The 21,169-nt window shown below is 32.4% G+C and overlaps 1 protein-coding gene across 28 annotated transcripts in view; it reads right to left on the reverse strand.

The window, feature by feature from the left end:
* The window catches only part of ZEB1 (zinc finger E-box binding homeobox 1), a 190,019-nt gene that overhangs the window by 25,298 nt on the left and 143,552 nt on the right, over positions 1 to 21,169 (reverse strand). For 19 of the 28 annotated variants that reach the window (XM_017962648.2, XM_017962665.2, XM_017962668.2 and 16 more), the window contains 2 exons: positions 8,188 to 8,250; positions 1,295 to 1,456 (listed from right to left, as the gene is read on the reverse strand). In XM_017962648.2, the coding sequence (XP_017818137.1) occupies positions 1,295 to 1,456; positions 8,188 to 8,250 (225 nt within the window). The remainder of the gene's footprint in view (positions 1 to 1,294; positions 1,457 to 8,187; positions 8,251 to 21,169) is intronic. The other 9 variants (XM_017962649.2, XM_017962672.2, XM_017962671.2 and 6 more) reach the window with 1 other exon arrangement.

Consider the following 21,169-nt stretch of genomic DNA (forward strand, 5'->3'; position numbering starts at 1 on the left):
ATCAAAACCACAATAATATATCATTTCATCCCAGTTAGAATTGCTATTAAAGACAAAAACTAATGAATGCCAGTGAAGATGTGGAGAAAAGGGAACTTTTATATATTATTGGTGGGAATGAAAATTAGGACAGTCACTGTGAAAACAGTATGGAGATTTCACCAAAAAAACTAAAAATAGAACTATTATATGATCCAGCAATTCCGCTACTGGGTATTTATCCAAGGGAAGTCAGTATATCAAAGAGTTGCCTGGATCTCCATGCTTATTACAGTACTATTCACAACAGCAAAGATATGGAATTAACCTCAGTGTCCATCAATGGATGAAGAAAATGTGGCATATATGCACAATTTAATACTATTTGGTTATAAAAAGGAATAAATATGTAAACAAATGTTGTGGATATGACAGAATACTTCAAAATGCTTTATTAGCATTTAATTAGATTACACTAAATATCTGAAAGTAATGAATAACAAAATCAACAACTAATTCTATAATTCAAACTGTTTACTAATTCAGAATGTTAGTTCCTCAATTTTCAGATTGTACTGTGTGGACCTGACGAACTTTAAAAGGTTTAACCTTTATTAGAACTACATAATGGATCATTTCTTTAGATTTCATTTTTTCCTTTCAGTGAGGCTTTTTGAAAGCCTTTAGTCACATAAAAATTTTACATAAATACATATATATTTTAAAATTTTGTATTTCCCTTTCAATTCTTTGATAACCTACTTTCTTCTGGTGAACAATAACATAGTCTTTTCCTCCAAAACTGTAACACAGCCTATTTCTTCTCAGGAGAGTCTGAACACATTTTTATTGCATTTTCCACACTCTGTACACTGACTATTCATATCAGAGTGGAATAAGGCAGATTCAGAAAAACCACTGTCTCCAAATTAGTATGTTCTTGTACAAAGCAGGCAACCATATTTTTATTTGCTACAAGAAGAGTGGGAAAGAATCAAAGGGCAGTAAGGGTTATTCTAGTTCTCGCTTCTACTGCCTACTGCCATGTAAGTAAATGGAATTTGATGTCCAGACACTGTTCTAAGCATTTCATATGCAGTGGCATTACTACCACAATACATGAGCAGCTAATAATTTATTACTGTGTGGTCACCATAGTGTTCCATTAATGAAACAGACTGCTCTCTATAGGCACCTGTAATAAAGTCTGGTCCTCAAGAATGTTCCCAATAGTAGAGCAAGTTCCCATAGTAGAATGGTAGAAACAACAATCCTTTAAACAGGGAAAGAAACACAGTTGTTAAGATCCATTTACCATTTTCATCATGACCACTGGCTTCTGGTGTACCCTGCCTCTGGTCCTCTTCAGGTGCCTCAGGAAAAATGACAGCAGTGTCTTGTTGTTGCAGAAACTCTTCAACATTAGGATCATGGTTTTGCTCATTTTCTGCATCTGACTCGCATTCATCATCTTTTACTAAAAAAAAAAGCATACTTTTAAGAAAGCAATCTCACCACTAAGTTATTACAAAGGTTTTCTAAATAAGAAATTATTTATGTTGAGAGAACATGTGATTGTTCTTGAATCTGCAGAAAATATTTCTTGAAAATTAAAAATGAATTCCACTCATTTTGTAATCTACTAAGATATCTCTTTGCTTTGTAAGTTTAAAGTGTTATAAATGTGTGAAATTCTCACAGTATCCCTTTTAAATGTTAAAGTCATACTTCTATTGCATTTTACTAATAAAACACAGAGAAGGCAATACAGTTGACTGAATTTCTCAATTAATGATAAAGCAAGAAAAAAACTTTAGTTCTCAAAGGTCACCTTCTTAGCAACCTATCATATCACAATATTTATTTAAAGTTGGACAATAGACAGCCCCTTATCTGTGGCTTCATTTTCCATGATTTCAGTTACCTGTGATCAGCTGCAATCTGAAATCAGGTGAACACAGTACAAGAATAATAATCTGAGAGAGAGCGAGGGAGACCACATTCATATACCTTTTATTACAGCATATTGTTATAACCATATTTTATTATTAGTTTGTTGCAATCTCTGTATAAAATTTATAAATTAAACTTTATCATAGGTATTTATGTATAGGAAACAGTATAGTATATGTAAGTATTTATTTCAGACACTTGATGGGGGGTCTTGGAATTTATCCCCCATAGATAATGGTAGGGGGGGACTGTACTTTAAATCGGAATCATTCTCACATAAACCATTCTGACATTCAGTTCAGTTATATGATTTCTTAGAACATAGTTTTTAATAATTACCTATAGTTAGAAGGATTTCTAATAAGCATCAAAGAGTATCAAATCTATGAAAACTGTTTCTTAGCTAAACTAGTATTCATACAAAACAAGGCTATTCTTTCTTTATTTCTGCCTCAGTAAATGTTTAACTGTGGGATTAAGGCAAAGGCAACTTTTCTTGAATTAGAAAGGCTTATGCTTTGAGAAGGTAGCCCAGAGTGCTGCCAAGTTTCTAAAGCAGTATTGCTGTACTACGGTTTTCCTCCATTTCCTCCACTGGCTCCAGAGGAGGGCCTCTCCTCCATGCTGGTAACTGCAATGCCTTAGTATGGCTCCCAAATGCCGCAGGGATGACTTCTTTATAGACTCTGACTGAACTGTCAGGTCTAAATTTGTAAAACAGCACTTCCCAGCAGGCTGACATTTGGCCAAATTAAAATGGGGATATATGGGCATCTGTTTGTTTGATGGTTATTAAAACAATCTTGCTAAATCTCCTGCACCGTAGTGGTAACTGAACTCATCAGGGTGACTGCTGTTTAAAACCTGAGAACCAATGACAGTAACAAATGGTGACTGTAATTTTTTTCCCTACTTCTCAATAGCTATCAATTATTTAACATTTGCTACATACCAAGAACTGCATTATTTAGTTCATGTCAGTAGTTACCAAACTGGGATTACTGGATCCAGAGGTAAGTGAAGACTTTTAAAAGGTAAGCTGGACTGTTGGTTTTAAAGGAATCAACTCCCAGATCCTCAACTTCCATGTAAACTCTTTTCTAGCATCCTTGAAAGTTCTTCTCCCTGCTCTCCCTTTTTCACACTATCCCTTGTTCTTTCTTAAAAGAAAAAAAGAGAAAAGGCATATTCCTCTATCCATCCATCACATGATTATGGTACACTGCTTGGAGTGTCAAGTCCTCCTGGGTGCCAAAGGAGTAAAGTTCAAAACACTGATTAGGGAAAGCCTTCTTTACTGACAAATAAAGGCAACATAGAATCACTATAGGTTTTCTGGTCTTCCCTGTTTACATGAATTTCTATTAGGCATAAAGCACAACTGAAATGGGGGTATACTGGTCCTGGTTGGGACGCCGAAATTAACTATATAATATGACCAGAGGGAGTGAGGGTAATCTTCCCTTAATGACCCTAACTATTATTTAAAAATTCATTGCTCTTCAGGAGACTGATAAGAGCAAAGCAAATAATATTCTCAAACATCATTCCTAGGATTTGTCATTAGGTAGAACAATAAGCAGTTCTGAAGAGCCAAAGCAGAACAAATCAGTGGCATTCTTTTCAAAGCAACTTAAATTTCTTAAATTTAAACTAGATAAAAGTCATAAATGAAATTGACATATTATGTGATTTCTTACAGATTCCATGTTGAGTTGCTAAGAGTTAAAATTATTTTTATCAAATTATATAAAATATTTATTTCAATTAAGCAATCTCCATCTTATATTTTCTACATCCTAATAAAAATTATAAGTGTGCTAGCTGTTGGAATTAGTTTTTAAATAGTATACACTTTTCAGAACTGCATGATCTGTATTTTATATATAAATTTTGCTACTTCAATAAATTCTAGCTTTCCTATACATTGATTAGGTCTAAAGGTACACAGTTGGAGATGAAGATTTTTTTAACATACAAATTAGATTAGATCTATATAATCTTAATCTTGACTTTACTACTTAGTATTAGTATAAGATGTATTTACTTATACTTTATGTTTTCTTCATTATTGATAATTTCTTTTTTTTTTTTTTTGAGACTGAGTTTCACTCTTGTCGCCCAGGCTGGAGTGCAATGGTGCAATCTTGGCTCACGGCAACCTCCACCTCCTGGGTCCAAGGATTCTCCTGCCTCAGCCTCCCAAGTAGCTGGGATTACAAGCGTGCACCACCACACCTGGCTAATTTTTGTATTTTAAATATATCCTTCATACACTTCCTTATTGATGAGATTTTTATAAAATTCCTCAAAATATGTATTGTCACACTGAGTTCAAAAAATGAAAAAATGCTTTTTTTCCTGACTGAAAGTAAGTCTGAATTGTCTGGCTGGTGTGATGTTGATAACTGGCTTTGCTGGGTAGATTATTGGAAATTTTCCAGAAATTGGGTGAACTAATAAGGTATTGCTCAAAATACAGTTCACATAATAAAAGTGTTTTTCATGAAAAATATACTGGTAAAAGATACTTAAATTAACCATATTTCAGTTTCCTCAATCATTTCTAAATACATTAAACAAAGTGACTGTGAGAAAAAAAAATTTTTAAAGTCCAAAACAGATATCATTAGTCCTTTGATAAATAACTATTGGTAAAGTCTTTCTGGTATATGTCCCAGAAAATGAGGGAATAGATGATTGTAATGACTGGGAAATAAATCTTTTTGCAAGTTAGATGGCTTTAAATTTTGGTTTTCAACAAAATTGAAGAAATAGTTAATCAAAGTATAAGCTGACAGGACATTAAAATATTTTCATTGACAAATAACTTTTGACATTATGTCTGAAGACATATAAAAACTGAGCAACTCAGTTATAACAAAATTTTATTTCATCTTTTAATTTGAGAATAAAGGTACCTCAATGCTAAAAAAATAGAAACCAAATGATGAACACTTTTCCTTCTAGAAATAATATTAAGCTATTACAATTAATTACTATTTATGAAGTAATTTTAAAAATTAGCTCCTTTAATCTCATTTCTAGTAATGTTTTTCTTTAATAATTAAAATTTAAAATATACTTATGTTGTGATCAACTATGAACTACTAACAATTAAATGATAAATCCCTGAATTTTCTAAAAAACTAAGATCCTTGTGGTCCCTGGAAATTAAAAAGAAATTTTAATTTATACACATATTTTCCTTGTAAAGAAATACGATAGTTGATCAAAAATACCTTCAAACAGGAAATATATATTGGCATAAAATTCTATTAGTGTATATAGAATGGAAATATGAGCTCAAAAAGTAAACATTATGACCTAACATTTCTTACTCTTAAAGAGCATTTTCATATTTTTAAAAAAACGATAATAGGTATTAATATACTATGGGTTTCATATGTAATAGTGATGTTAAAATGTCAATGTTTTACGATGCCAGAAATTAAATTGTAACTACTGACATTTAAAATGAAAAATTTTATATGTCCATTAAGAAATTTGTGAGGCAGTATATAATCAGTTTATATCCTATAAAATTTATATACAGTACCTCTTAGGTTGTTGTAAGAATTAAACTAATACATTAATGTACTTATTAGGAGGGTACTTGGTATGTAGTAAGTACTATGGAATTGTTAGCTATTTACGCCTTAAAGAAGTCTTGCAAGGTGAACATAATTTTGCAATTAAAATTTTTATCAATAAAAAAATTAGGGTCAGAAAAAGTTTTCTGAGATCACAGAGAGAAAATGTATTACTGTTAGAGCAGACAAGTTGGTATTAGGTGTCAGGTATAAAATCTGAGCTCTTTCTATTAAACTACACTCTATCTCCATGAACCCACATTTACCAGGCCCAATTTCAAACTGAGACCAGAATTTCTGCAGCTTTTTAAAATTTAAAGTGTTGGTAAATGCACATCTTGAAAAGGTCAATTATAAATGTCCTGGTCTTTAGATGATAAACGTATGTATTTAAATATTAGGGAGATGAGCAAATATACACAGCATAAAAGGGTAATTGGGTTTTCTTTAAATATGACAAAACTCAAAATTGACAATCAAAGTATAGAATTAAATGACTATATACATGTATTTGAGAGAGCAAATATTTAATATAAACACTAAATATTTTTAAATCAATCAATCAATCAATTTTTCCATCCTATTGAATAAAGTGTCCTCAGGCTTCCTCTTATCTTTATCCTCCATGTTTGAAACTTTCTAAAATTATCAACTATATAAACAAAAAAAGGGATGCTCAGAAGGAACAAAGGATGTTTTAAATGAATTTTTTACTCTGAATACTAACTTCAGACTATAGTTCCTTAACTTCATGAGCTGCAAAATGAAGTCTGCTATAACAAAGATCCGACAACGTTCTGAACTAATGATGGCGACCGCTGTACAATGTTTTTACTCATTTTGTCAGCATATTATTCCCTAGAAGTCAAGAAAGTAACAAAAGCAAAGTCATGATGTAATTTTACAGTTTAACTGCTCAAAAGTCTCAAAAGTTAAATTTCCTTTTAAAGCTACACTCACTGGAGCTTTAATGGAAGTTTGCTTACTCCTAACTCCCCATGTTCCAGGTGAATAATGCAGCAGGGATCATCATTGTGTACATGGGGGAGATTTTACATTCCAGCAGCAACTTTTGTTAAACACAAATTTGAGAAGGTTACTCTGCCTTTCAGATGCAATTTTTTTTGAGGAAATTTACATACTATTCAGTACTTCAAACTGAAAGAATTCATTTATTTTTATAGTGAAGAACAGCCTGACAGATAAAATACTATAAACCTGTGAGTATCTTTTTGGATAGCATTTTACCTAGAAGGGCAAGTAGTCTTCTGTAACTCTGGTAATATAAGTCATCAAAGTTTAACAACACTAGGTAAAAGTAAATAGTGTACTCTTATGTTTATTAACATTACTGTATTACTACTAACAAATGTCCAGCTTAAATATTTTACATATTCTATAGTTTAGCATTGCAAATATATGATAACAAGCATATCTGAAAAAATTATTCATGCAAGTTACACAGAACCAAGTTAGGGGCAAAACATAAAATCGTAGGCTATAGGCACCACAAATTATCACATACTCCATTATTATTTAACCTGGAATTCACTTTTAATAACAGCACAAAGATTTACTCTGTTTTACAGAAATGACTGACAAGTATAGGAGTGCTATTGTTTATATTATGAATAAAAATCTAATCTTGACACTTTTAGGCCATGAACCGTACCTCATCTTACCTAATGAAAGATAAAATTTGTAAGCCTTTATGGAATATTCCTAAAATGCACAGCAAAGTAAAAAACAAATCTATAGATGATAACTCATAGAAGAGAAGGAAAAAGAAAATGTAATGAAAACTATATGACAGAAATATCTAATTTATGGTTGAATATACAAAGTACAATTATACTACGTTTAAGTATAATATTGTGAGGAAATGTTTTAATAATCTGGAATTCATTTTTGAAGTTTACATTTTAACAGTTCTGGCTCTACTAGGGAACACAATAAAAAGTGACTGGTATTATTATACATAAGATCTGATTTAATTTTTCCACTTACTCTTTTGCTTCTTAAATCTGATCTGAATCCATTACAGAGGAATAACCTTAAGTCTCAGGGAGTATGTACTTTTTAGTCACCTAAAAGCAAATTTCCTTGTTTACTATAATTCAACTTCATTTTACCCTTTTTCAATCACAGAAAATTTAAGAAACATTTTTGATTCTCGTTTGCTGCGACATGTTCACTCAACTCATTAATATTCATGATTCTCATCTGATTTATAGATAATCCATATTTGCTTTTTCTATTTTCTTCTGCTTTTTGTCTTGTGGGCAATTCAAAGCAGACCCAGGTAACTAATAATGAAACTCAAAAGTTAGATCTGCATTTCTCTAACTTTGGTCAAAAACTTGACAGAAGTTCAAATCATCTTTCAAACACGTATTTTTTGGATTATCTGTAGGTTATACTCGTCATTCTTATAGAACAGAAAAATCTGCTACGTAATATGAATCTGTAAGTTACTCTGTATTTAAGGAATATTTACTTCTTTTTATGTAGTGCATCACACGCCTAAGTACTTAAACATTTAAGGAAGGTAAGATAAAAGAGAAGGAAACGGACTAGATTCAGGACTCACAAATGCGAAATCAGTGACACAAAAGACCTTCTTTTAAAGGCTATGGTATGAAAGTAAGCTGCAGCAGAGTACCTGTACATCCTGCTTCATCTGCTTGAGCTTCAGGCCCCAGGATTTCTTGCCCTTCCTTTCCTGCTGAAATCAAAGAAGAAGAAATTAAAATAGATCTATAGTGTTCCTAATACAAATGAAAGACACATGTTTAAAGTTTTGGATATCCCAATTACTCTGATCTGATCATTACACATTGTATACATGTATCAAAATATCACATGTACTCCCCAAATATATATAGCTATTATATATCAATAAAAAATTAAAAAAATAAATCCAGGTATCACAAACATTTTAACTTCCCAAAATCTGAAAAGGAAACTTTCAGTACAGATTATATTTAATTTGAATTTTTTCCTTTTATGAATATGGTAATGTGTCCTTGAAAAGTAAAGCTGTTTAAATAAATTAAGTGGACAGTCTTATCACAAAAATATCTTTGAGAAGTAAAAGCAGTACAGATTTAGATATTCTGGAATTATACATATTTTAGGATTATAAGCAAATTGGAATTTTAGTATTATTTTGGTAAAAGAGCTCTACCTATAGATGGTAGAATTATATATTTTTATTTCTTCTCTAAAGCACAAATTCTATGTTCTAGGCACTGTGCTAGTTAACTTACTTCTTTTAAGCTTTGTAACAACATATTTTATAAGTTAAAAAACTTGAGGCTTGGAGAAGTTAAATAACTTGCCCATAGACACACAACTATTAGGTGGTAGAAATGAAATATAAATGTAGGTCTGATTGACTTCAAAGCCCACTTTCCATCACACTCTTGCTCATTTAACTAGGGTACCAGAAAACTAGAAAGAAGACTGGACCAAACGTTACTGTGCCCAAAGTAAACACCTAAGGCATTATGCTTTTTCTTTCACTTTATTCATTATTCTACTACATATGTTGATATGTAGTAATCAACAATATAGTGCTACTAACAAATATTTTTAGACATCTGTCATCTTCCCTTGCTACTTCTACATTTATAGTGGGCTATCTGTAGCATTTCATACAGCATAGGTTCAGAATAAACATTTTGTATGATAAACAAATGCATACTTTCTGGACAAGAAGTATGTTTTATATTTTCAGGTACATTTTATTTATTATAATAGTGTATTAAGAACACGTGCATACATGAAAGGCATGAAGAAGTTAAAAACTGTTCTTTTTCTAACTAGTAGCAGAGTATATGTCATAATTATGATCAGAATACTTATACGGTCACACCAAAATAGTGTAGTTATCTGCACCCTAATCAAATTGCACTGAATATGTCCGTCAAAAGTCTTGATTTAAATTTCTTTTAGGTTTGGTTGTTAAATTGAGAAACAGAGCACTAATCAAGTAAAATCTTTGCATCGCATTATAGCATGTATTTCCTTTAAGTGCCTTGGGTTATCAGGTGGATTTATTCAGCAGATTTTCTTTACTCATTAACTTTCATACTAGTACTTAAAGATGATCATATAGGAAAAACCGTCAAAATATGCACAAACCTCTTTAGATCAATGTAAAAAACACTGTTTTAAGTAGATAATGATGAGATTAACTTCTGCTGAAGTCTCATTTTATACTTTCCATCAGCAAAATGACAGTTTAAAGATTCTTGGTAAAGTGCTTACAAAGCTGTAGGATAAACATTAATGTTTGCTAAGTGTCTGCAAACCTCTAGCACCCCCTTTTTCTCGCTTCAATGTGTCTCCTTAAACTAAAATAATAAACAGTATGCCAACTGGGTAATTATATGATGGTAATATAGTTATTGATTATTGTATACTTATGTTCCTTATTCTTCTAAAATGAAAATCAAAACAGCCAGAGTTACTACCTGATAAGATGGAATATGACATTGATATTAAAGGTTAAAATGACATTTTTAGATGTTGCTAATTTTTCTACTTATAACTATTTTAGGAACTGCAATTTGATTAATTTATTTGTTTCTTCATTTCTTCATCCCCCCTTGGGATAAATTCTAGGCTCTTTAGATGAGTATTTAACATACTTCAAAATCTACTCCAAGACCTATTTTCCACAATTTAAAAACTAGAAGTCTATTTTTTTCCCTCATTATTGAGGCTGGAGTTTTGGTTGAACAACTAAGACCATGGTGCCTAATGAAAACAGAAAACATTCTAATGTTGGCCTTCAGCACTGCAAAAAAATGCTGCCTCGGTATAGGCTCCTTTCTGCATCATCCGTGGACTAGCATGAGTGTGTCTGCAAACAGGCTGTGCTAAGTATTTTTCAAGCAGCAGTATCTCTCATGTGTTCTCATCTTACTTCTGTGTAGGAATTAAAAGGGGTGTAAAGTAACAAAATCAACTTGTACGTATTTTTTTCCTGTAAGACTTAATAATGTCAACAGATTATGACTGGTTAACCTAAATGCAATTTTAAAAAGAACACTAGAATGCTCCTAAGGTTTTTGTTTTTAGTATAAATTCTAAAGCAAATATATAAGTGAGAAAAATGCCTGAGTAATAAGACTTTGTTTTTACAAAATGGAAAATAATGGAAAAAGTTGGCCTAAAAAATAAGTCATGAAATAACTACTCAGCAATAAAAAAGAACGAACTATTGATACAAGCAACAGCTCAGATGAATTTCCAAGAATTGAAAAAAAGCCAGTCTAAAAGGTTACATACTGTATGATTTCATTTATGTAACTTTCTTCAAATAATACGATTGTAAAGATGGAGATTAGTGGTTGCCAGGGGTAAGGAATGGGGCAAGGTAGAGGGACGGGGTGAATATGTAACGGGAAATGAGAGCCTGGTAGTGACAGAACTGCTTTGTATCTTGAGTGTATCAACGTCAATATGCTTGTTGTGACATTATATTATGTTACCATTGGAGGAAACTGGGTAAAGGCTACACAGGATTTCTCTGTATTATTGTGAATCTATCATTAGGTCAAAATAAAAAGTTTAATTAAAAAATAAGTCAAAGGCAAATATTGCAAATTCAGACCAAAAGAACTTATGGCTTGTTCTTTTTAGTCATAAGATGAAATTCCTAGTAAATAAAAACAAGAATGGAAAATGTGATTAATTCTAATAAAAATCCAGAAGACTTTCTATCATTTGCAGGATAGCATAGTTTAAGCTAAAGGACTGGTTATTTAGCATATGTGTTAAATTCAAAAACTTGTGTTTTTTGAAATTCATACCCATGTGTTTCTAACCATTTCAAATGTGTTCATGGGAATATCTTATAGCAACCTCTAAGAAGGCACAGTAATTACCTAACTGAATCAGATTTCCCTTTCCTGGTTTGCCTACTCCTCTTTGATACACATTCACACATGCCAGGCACATTTTACCTGTATAGATACTCCTTGACTTATGATGAGGTTACATCTTGATAAACTCATTATAAATGGAAAATATCATGTCAAAATGCATTTAATACACTGGTCCTACTGAACAACATAGTCCAGCCTAGTCTACCTTAAAGGTACTCAGGACAATTACGGTATCCTACAGTTGGGCAAAATCATCTAACATGAAGCCCATTTTATAATAAAGTATTAAAATCTCATATAATTTATTGAACAGTATATTGAAAATGAGAAATGATTTCATAGGTCCTTGGAGTGTGGTTTCTACTGAATACACATTTCTTTCACATCACTGTAAAGGGAAAAGTCTTAAGTCGAAGTTGTAAGTTGGGGACCTTCTCTATACCTTTTCTCAAGTTGTTCCCTCTGCCTAGAAAGCCATTACCCAGTCCAAATGAGTAACTTCCACATATTTTTTAAAGGCCAATTCACATCTCTCTCATTCTGTAAGTCGTTGCTGGGCCAGCTTTCTGCTATTCCCACCCTACTGCTCCTGCTAAGGGAAAACTATCAAAAAAGAGAATGCCAACAGATTCCTGAATTCAAACCTAAATGTGTTCAAACTTTAGAGATGAAATGATTCACTGTATACTTTTCTAGATAGTTTCATTTTCCCACTCCTGTATCTTCTAATTTATAATATGTATGTGAATATTTGTGGTATAACTGTCTAGCAAAGTTAAAATGAATATAACTCACAATCTCCATGAATACCCATTACCTTAGGTAACGATTAAAAATGTATACCTGAGGTCAGATCCAGCTAAGATGGAGAATGTACAAACCGTTTATGTCTGCTACTGAATCTAGCTAATAAAACCTGGGGATAACGAAGGGAACAGTTATTTAAAGACTCTAAAGGGTAAGTCACAGCAGGTGGACTGCAGAAGATGACATGACAAGAATTCAGAGTAGCACAGGGTGATTCCCCTTACCTTTTTCTTTCTTCTTTTTTCAAAAGGTACCCCTGGCCTGGATTCAAGGGAGCTTAAAACCTGAAAGTGGGCCCTGGGGCATGGCAGTGAAGGCTCTAGGAGAATCCTTCTAGTTTAGGCTCAAGGAGCAGGAAAAGGCTTAAAGAAGAGAAAAACTGCCCTTTTCTCCTTTATTCTCTTGCATCCTAATCTTCAAGGTAGTAGCAGAAATAATGATGACTGCAAGAATTTAAAACTTTGAGGGAGGGAAAACTTCCTCTCCAGTAGGAGGAGCTGTGGCCCTAAGAGTATAATACAACCTTCACTGAGCTCTTTCTCTGTCTTCTTTCAGCTCTTCCACAGGCACAGATGCAGGAAGTATGTGGCAAAGTAGGGTAAATGAAGTCCCAAAATTTTGGCTACAGGACTGAAAAGCAGAGTCTCTAGGAACTCAAAGTACTGAGATTACGAAAGAGAGAGGCTCAGGAAAGTGACCTCATAAGGCTGTTTATGAACTCTTGGGTTTATGCTCAAACTTCTCATATGTGAATCTGATCACAGACTGTGAGAAACTAAGTATGGACAGACAATTACAATCCATGTTCTAGATTGGACCCTAGGTGGTACATGAAGGACAGATCTGAACAGCATTTCAAAGGCTTTGAAAAGTGAACCAGTTGTGGAATCACAACCTATATACTGGCTGGAGATTGCATCCTGAATACAACTGGATAAATTGCCTGTTAAGCAAAAAATATCAAAATTCTCTATAGGATTTAAATAAGACGAAGTATTAGTCTTATTTAACTTATTAGTCTCATAATATAATACTCGAAATATCCAGGATACAATCTCAAATTACTTGGCATGTGAAGAATCAGAAAAAGTCTCAAGTCACACAGGAAAAGATGATCAGAAAATGGCAACATTGGGAAGAAAAAGATGTTGGAATTATTAAACTAAGACATTAAGACAACAATTATAAAAATGCTCCAAGAAGTAAGGGTAAACACTGTTGAAAAGAATGAAAAGACAGACTGTCTCAGCAAATGGAAGATATTTAAATAAAAACTAAAAGAAAATTTTAGAACTATTAACATAAAGTAACCAAAATTTAAAAATCACTTGATAGGCTTCATAGTAAAATGGAGATGAGAGAGCAAAGACTGGTGAACTTGACAGTACATCAATGGAAACTATCCACTTTGAATAAGACAGAGTAAAAATATTTCTTAAAAAATAAAGAGTCTCAGGATATGCAGGACAATAATAAAATATCTAACTTTGATGTCACTGGAGTCCCAGAAGGAAAAGAAAGTTGTAGTGCAGAAAAAAACTGAGTAATGTTTAAAAATTCCCCAAATTTAGTGAAAGACATAAACCAACAGATTTAAGAACTGAACCTCAAATAGTAACCTCCTAACCCCCCAAATCTAGGCTCGAACCCATCAATCAAACACTAGACTCAAACCCATCAATCAAACTAGTTTTAAAAAATATTAAAAAGAGCCTGATGAAATAATATATAATTATAGGGGATCAATTATTTAAAAGACTAGAGTTATAATCAGAAATCATAGATTTCATAAGAAAGTGGAACATGTTTAAAACAAAAAATATCTGTCAGCTCAAAATTCTAAATCCAATGAGAATATTCTTAAAAAATTAAGGTAATATATGAAGACATTCTCAGATAACAAGTATAGTTCATTGCCAGCAGATCTGTTCTAGGAAAACTGTCATAAAGAAGGTGAAATGAGGAACACTTGGAATGTCAGGAATAAAAGAAGAAGAGAAATGATGTAGTGCATATAACATCTATAAAATAAAGGAGGGAGAATAACAAAACTTACATGAAAGAGTTATACATTCCACTTGGCATGGTAAAAGACTGATTCTAAACAGACTGTGGAAAGTTAGTATGTACATTCTAATCCATAGAGCAACCACTAAAAGAAATCTATACAGAGATACAGTCAAAACTAAAATAAATTAAAATGAAATACTGAAAAATAGTCAAATGATCCAAAACAAGGCAAAAAAAGAGGACCAGAAGAGTGAAAATACAGACAGAAAAACAGAAAACAAATAATAAAATGATAAACCCAAATCCAAACATCAAACATTTTACGAAATATAAATGGCCTAAACAAAAATTAAGGGCAGAGATTATCAGAATAGACCAAAAATAATAAAAACAATCTCCACTAATATCCTCTCTACAAAAATTACTTCAAATATAATGACATAGTTTAAAAGTAAAAGGATAAAAAATTCTATCATGAAATATTATATCATTAACCAGAAGAAAGCTAGCGTGATTACATTAATATCAGACAAAGTAGACTTCAGCGATAAGAAAATTATCAGAGATCAAGAAAAACATTGCATAATGATAAGAGGGTCAATTTGCCAAGAAAACAGAGTGATCTTAAATGTGGATGTATTTAACAACAGAGCTTTAAAATAAGCAAAGCAAAAATGAACAGAACAAAAAGTAGAGACAAATCTACAATATTCTTGCAGACTTCTGTACTCCTCTTGCATTAACTGACAGAACAAGTAGACAAAAAATTAGCAAGGATACAGAAGAACTAGGCAACATTAACAACTAGATCCAAATAATTAACACCCACCCCAATGACAGAATTCACATTCTTTTCAAATGTACACAGAATATTCATGTAGATACACCACTTCCAAGATTATAAAACAGAACAAATGTTAAAGGATTGAAATTCTATAAAGTATGTTCTATGATCATAATGACCAGATGTCAACAGGAAAAAGATAAGAAAATCTCCAAACACTTGGAAATTAATAAAACCATTTAGAGAGAATATATGGATCCAAAAGGGAAATAAAAAACACATCAAAATTTGTGGAATGTTCCTAAAACATTGTATAGAGGGGAATTTACAGCATTAAATGCTTGTGCTATAAAAGAAGGTCTCAGATCAAAATTCTAAATTGTGTATTAAAAGAACAGTAAACAAGGAGCAAAATAAACCCAAAGCTAGCAGAAAGAAGTAATACAAATCAGAAATCAATAAAATTAAAAAGAAAAAAAATGAGACAAAAAGCTAGTTCTTTGTAAAGATCAATGCAATGGACAAAACTTTAGTAGGACTGGTAAGCAAAAAAAAGAAGCCACAAATTGCTACTACCAGGAATGAAAAGACAATACCACTGTAGAACCAGCAGATATTAGAAGAGTATAAAGGAATGTATATTCCTTTTAGAAGGGTATAAAGGGTATAAAGGAACAATTGTGCAAACATAAACCTAAATAACTGAAATAAGTAAATTTCTTGAAAATCAGACACTAAACACATCCAAGATGAATACAAAACCTGAATATTCCTGTAAATATTTTAAAGTTGAATTAAAAAAATCTTCCTCCCAAACAAAACAAAACTCCAGGCCCAACTTGTTTCACTTGCAAATTTTACCACATATTTAAAGAAGTAACACCAATTTAAATATTTTTTTCAAGGCTAGGATTACTCTAATACCAAAACCATAGGACAATAGTACAAAGAAAGTAAAAGAAAAAGAAAAAAAATTATAGACTAACATCACTTATGAACATTGACACAAAAATCTTCAACAAAATATTAGCAATATACAAAAAGAAAATGATCAAGTGGCGCTTTTCAGAGAATAAAGCCTGATTCAATATTTGAAATTGATTAGTGCATTCCTCCATATTCACAGATTAAAGAAGTAAAACCATATGATCATTTCAATTGATGCATAAAAAGCATTTGAAAAAAATCAACATTTATTCACGATGAAAACTTGCAGCGAACCAGGAATAGAAGGGAAGTTACTCAATTTGATAAAGCGTATCTACACGAAACCTACAGTTAACATTATATTTAAAGGAGAAAGACTATGCTTTTTTCTCCTCAAGATTAAAAAAAGCCAAGAATGTCCATTATTACCACTCTTGATGTCTTGCAATAAGTCAATAAAAGAATTACAGGCATACACATTAGAAAGGAAGAAATAAAAATGGCCCTATTTGCAAAAAACAAGACTGTCTACATAGGCAATGAACTGGAAACCAAATTAAAAGAAAAAAACTTCAAGCCATTCACAGTCCTTATTTCCAAAAAAGAAATACGTAGGTGTAAATTTAACGAACTATGTACACTATCTGTATTCTGAAATTATCAAACACTGATGTAAGAAAAAGAAAACCTAAATAAATGTAAACACACACCATGTTCATTAATTGGAAGACTCCTCAACATTTTAAGGAAGATGTCAGTTCTCTCCAAATTGATCTGCATATTTAACACAAATCAAATCAAAATTTCAGCATGATTATTTTTTAATATAAATAAGATTATCTAAAATTTATATGAAAAAGCAAAGGAACTACAATAGCCAAAATGATTTTGAAAAATAAAATTAGAGAAATAACATTCCCCAATTTTAAGACTATCAAGCTACAGTAATCAGGATTACATGGTATTGGCAAAAGGATGGATGTATTGATCAACAGAACAAAGTCCAGAAACTGACCCACATAATAGACAATTAATTTCTGACAAAAATGCAAAATATATTCAATAGAGAAAGAACAGTCTTTTCAACAAGCAGTATTGGTACTATTGGACATCCAGATTGAAGAAATGAAACTTCACCTCAATATAACATCTTACAAAAAAATTAGGTAAAAATAGAACAAGCCCTAATAAAAAGGTGAAGAAAACAAAGAGAAAATCTTGATGATCTGGAGTTAAGCAGAGTTCTTGCACATGACACCAAGCATGATGAAAATCATGATCCATAAAAAGAAAAAGTGATAAACTAAATCTCATTTAAAACTTTCGTTCTGTGAAAGACTAGGATAAGAGAATGAAAAGACAAGCTACAGTAGTTTTTACTACAACTCTAAGGAACTCTCAAAACTTAATAAAATAAGTAACTAGAAAATACACAAAGCAGACACTTCACTGAAGAGGACATAATATAACAAACACATGATAAAATGTTTAACTTCATTAGTCATTAGGGGAATGCAAATGAAAACCAAACCTATTATGAAAACACACCTATTAGAATGGCTAAAGTAAAAAAAAAATCTGATAAAACCAAATGCCTGTGGCCATGTAGAGAAAGTGGATCATCTCTTATTTATTATTGGTGGGATGGTACAACCACTCTGGAAAAGTTTGGCAGTTTCTTAAAACATTAAATATATACAATATATTATGCAACAATCACACTTCTACATATTTACCCTAGAGAAATGAAAACTTAACTTCATCCCCAAAACCTGTATACTAATGTTTATAGCAACTTTACTCATAATCTCTGTAAGTTGGAAACAACCCAAATGTCCTTCCACTAGTGAATGGATAAACTGTGGCACGCCCATACAATGAAATACTACTTATTAATAAAAAGGATCAACCTGCTGATACATGCAACAACCTGAATACATCTGAGTGAAATAGAAATGTTTCATATTGTATGCTGAGTGAAACAGAATATGTTTCATGTTGTATGATTTCATTTTTATAACATTCTCAAGAAGAGAAAATGATAGCAAAAGATCACGGTTGCCAGGGTTTGTGGTAGTAGGAAAATGTGACTAAAAAGGGGTAGCACGATAGTGCTCTGTTCTGTGCCCTGTCATGGTTGCTACATGAATACACTTGTGTGTGTGTGTATGTGTGTGTGTGTGTGTGTGTATTAAAGCTCAAATAAATGAACATCAAGTCAATTTTATAGTATGTTAATTAAAAAATATTTTCTGAGATCTTAACACTTAGAAAAAAAGAAATTTACTTTTCTAGTTCTAGGTGCTAATTTTGTGAGTAGAAATCCAGAAGAATAGGAGCGTTTACAGATTCTTAAAACTGTTTTAATGTTTTGGTCTCAATTATTTGAGAGACAAACTGGTAATAATACACAATAATGTTTTTGTAATCAATCAATCCACAAGTAGTACAGAAATCAGATCCAGAAATCTTATGAGTAGTTTTACTTTAGGAATAAAAAGAAATAAGGAGGCAGTGGATAAGGGCAAAAGCTTTAGAGTCAATTATTCCTAGGTAAAGACACTGGCTCTACTGGGTCCGTGAGTAGACTTGGGGGAGTGATACAACTCAGTTAGTCCTTAGTTTCCACATGTATACAACTAGAACATTACATCACAGGATTGTTGTGAATACTGAACTCTCGTTTAGCCCAATGCCTAGCAGAGTGCAAATGCTCAATAAGTAATGGCCATTATTAGGGATTCTATAAATATACAAATTGTTTGAGACTCTTAAAATTATCTTTATTACATGCAGAATTTGAAGATCATCTTGTCTGAAACATTTTGACCTCAAATTAATTCATTACATTTTAAGAGCAGGGTATAAGTGGATTGACAATTACAGGAATGATTTAATTAATTAACTAATCCATTCATCCAATTCACTATTTGAGGATCCATGAGCCAGAAATTCTGCAGATGCTGAAATACAAAATTGGAAAGACCACTAATACCAACGAACAAAGCTTAGAGGGAGAGAGACACAGAGAATTACAACATCATTGCAAGTGCTGCAACAGAGATGTATGTCATTGGATTACATGATAACCTAATTACCGTCTTTTTTTTTCTCTACGTTGTTCTGAAGGAACTTATTTAACTAACAGTGACATTTCTTATACAACAGTGATAATGAGTAAAATAATCTAAGGAAATAACATTCATTTTCAGTCATCCGTGTACCCTCATTATCATTCCTTCTCTCTCAGCCAGCAAGAAAAAAATATTCATTTACCTAAAATACTAAGAATAACCAGCCCACATACAGTATAGATTTGCTAAACATTTTGACCCTAGTTAAGTAAAATATCCAAAGTCCTGAATCATCTGAGTGACTTATGATAGTACAGAAGTTAATGGCATAGCTTACAGACTCAGACCGCCTGGTTGAAATTACAGATGATACTTACTATCAGTGACTCTGGTAAATACCTAATGTCTTTTGTACTTATTTTTTTCTCATCTATAAAATGGGGCTAAGTAACCTGCTGCATTACAGTACTGCAATGATTAGATTAATATATAAAATACAATTTAGAACATTACTTGACACAAATAAACTGCTCAGTAAAGTTATGATTATTAATATTAGCCAGTGGTTTATGAACTTGTGTGATTTTTTTCATGTAGTGGTCTGCAGAACAAGGGATCCATGAAGATGCCCACATCCTAGTACTCTGAGACCCTGTGACCCTGTGACTATATTACTTTAAATGGTGAAATGAACTTTGCAGATGTGATTAAAATTATGGACCCCAAGGTGGGGAGATTATCCTGGATTATTTGGGTGGGCCAGTTAATCACATGAGCTCTTAAAAGTGAAAGAGAGGGAGGCAGGAGTGGAGACACCATATGAAAGAAATAAGACTTGACCTGTTTTCCTGGCTTTAAAGATAGAGAAAAGAAGTCACAAGCCAAGGAATGCAGGTACCCTCTAGAAGCTGGGAATGGCCTTCAGCCAGCAAGGAAATGGGGTCCTTGTATGACCAAAAGGATCTGACTATGCCACCATCTGAGGAAGAAAATGAATCTTCCCCATGAACTTACAGAAAGGAATACAACACTTAGATTTTAGCCCAGTGAGACCTGGGATGGACTCATGACCCACAGAGATGAAAGAAAATAAATTTGTGTCGTTTAAATCTTAAGTGTGTTGTCATTTGTTATGACAGCAACAGAAAACTAATACAAGTGGTTAAATATTTTTACAGCAGATAGAAGAATGAAGATAACAGTAATCAGATTGCCCTGTTGAGGTCAATATTGTTTCTTTTTGCTGTTTTAGTTTCATCAGACACTATGAATCTGAAAATCACCAATAATGTAATTACTGGATTCTAGCCTTATTGGAAGCCATGGGAAATTATAAATAATATATGATATGATAACTTCTCTTAAGATGTTTCTATATGGATGGGCATTGATACTGACAGAATTATCTCTGCACTGTTCTATTTTATGTATGGATATATTTAACGTATATATATTTTTCTGTTGGACCTATAAGAAAAAAAAGAATAGCATGCTTTGGAATCAAATAGACCTGGGTTTGAATCTTGGCTTTTCCATTACTTAATGTACCATGTTGGCAACATATTTAATCTTTCTGAGCCTCATTTTCCTTATTTTTAAAAAGGAGCCAACATCTATCTCACAGAGCTATTCTAAGTATGAAAATAAATAATGTATGGGAAAGCAATTAACATCAGGTCTATACAGGTACACTCAGTAATATTCTCCTTACCAAATATGTGAAATGTGGGATTGCCACTGACTGTTGTGTCAGCCTTCCCAGTCATCTAGTGTTTTAGAGAGGCATATTCTCTCAAACCCCAACCAGGCCTGAACAGAAAAGCCTAATGAAAGCAGAGTTAGCCTGATTTATCCTTGCCCCTGAAGTTCAAGGTATTGTGACCAGGTCTGAAATGGGCAGAAGTAAGCTGGCACTCTGCAACATGGAGACAGATCAGGAAAAGTATAAAAAACTTTCCCGAGTCCTTTGGGGCAAGATATCTGACATTCTATTAGGCTAAGGAATGGGACAAGAGTCAGAGATCTAGGAATGATCCTCTGACCTACTATGCATTTTGTAAGCTGAATTATTATTATATTCCAATATTTTTCCTTTTGTTCTATTACTGCTTATTAAAATATTTTTGAAAATTCCAACTTTTTTCA

The sequence above is a fragment of the Papio anubis genome, chromosome 11 (genome assembly GCF_008728515.1).
Source record: "Papio anubis isolate 15944 chromosome 11, Panubis1.0, whole genome shotgun sequence".
Classification (NCBI taxonomy): domain Eukaryota; kingdom Metazoa; phylum Chordata; class Mammalia; order Primates; family Cercopithecidae; genus Papio; species Papio anubis.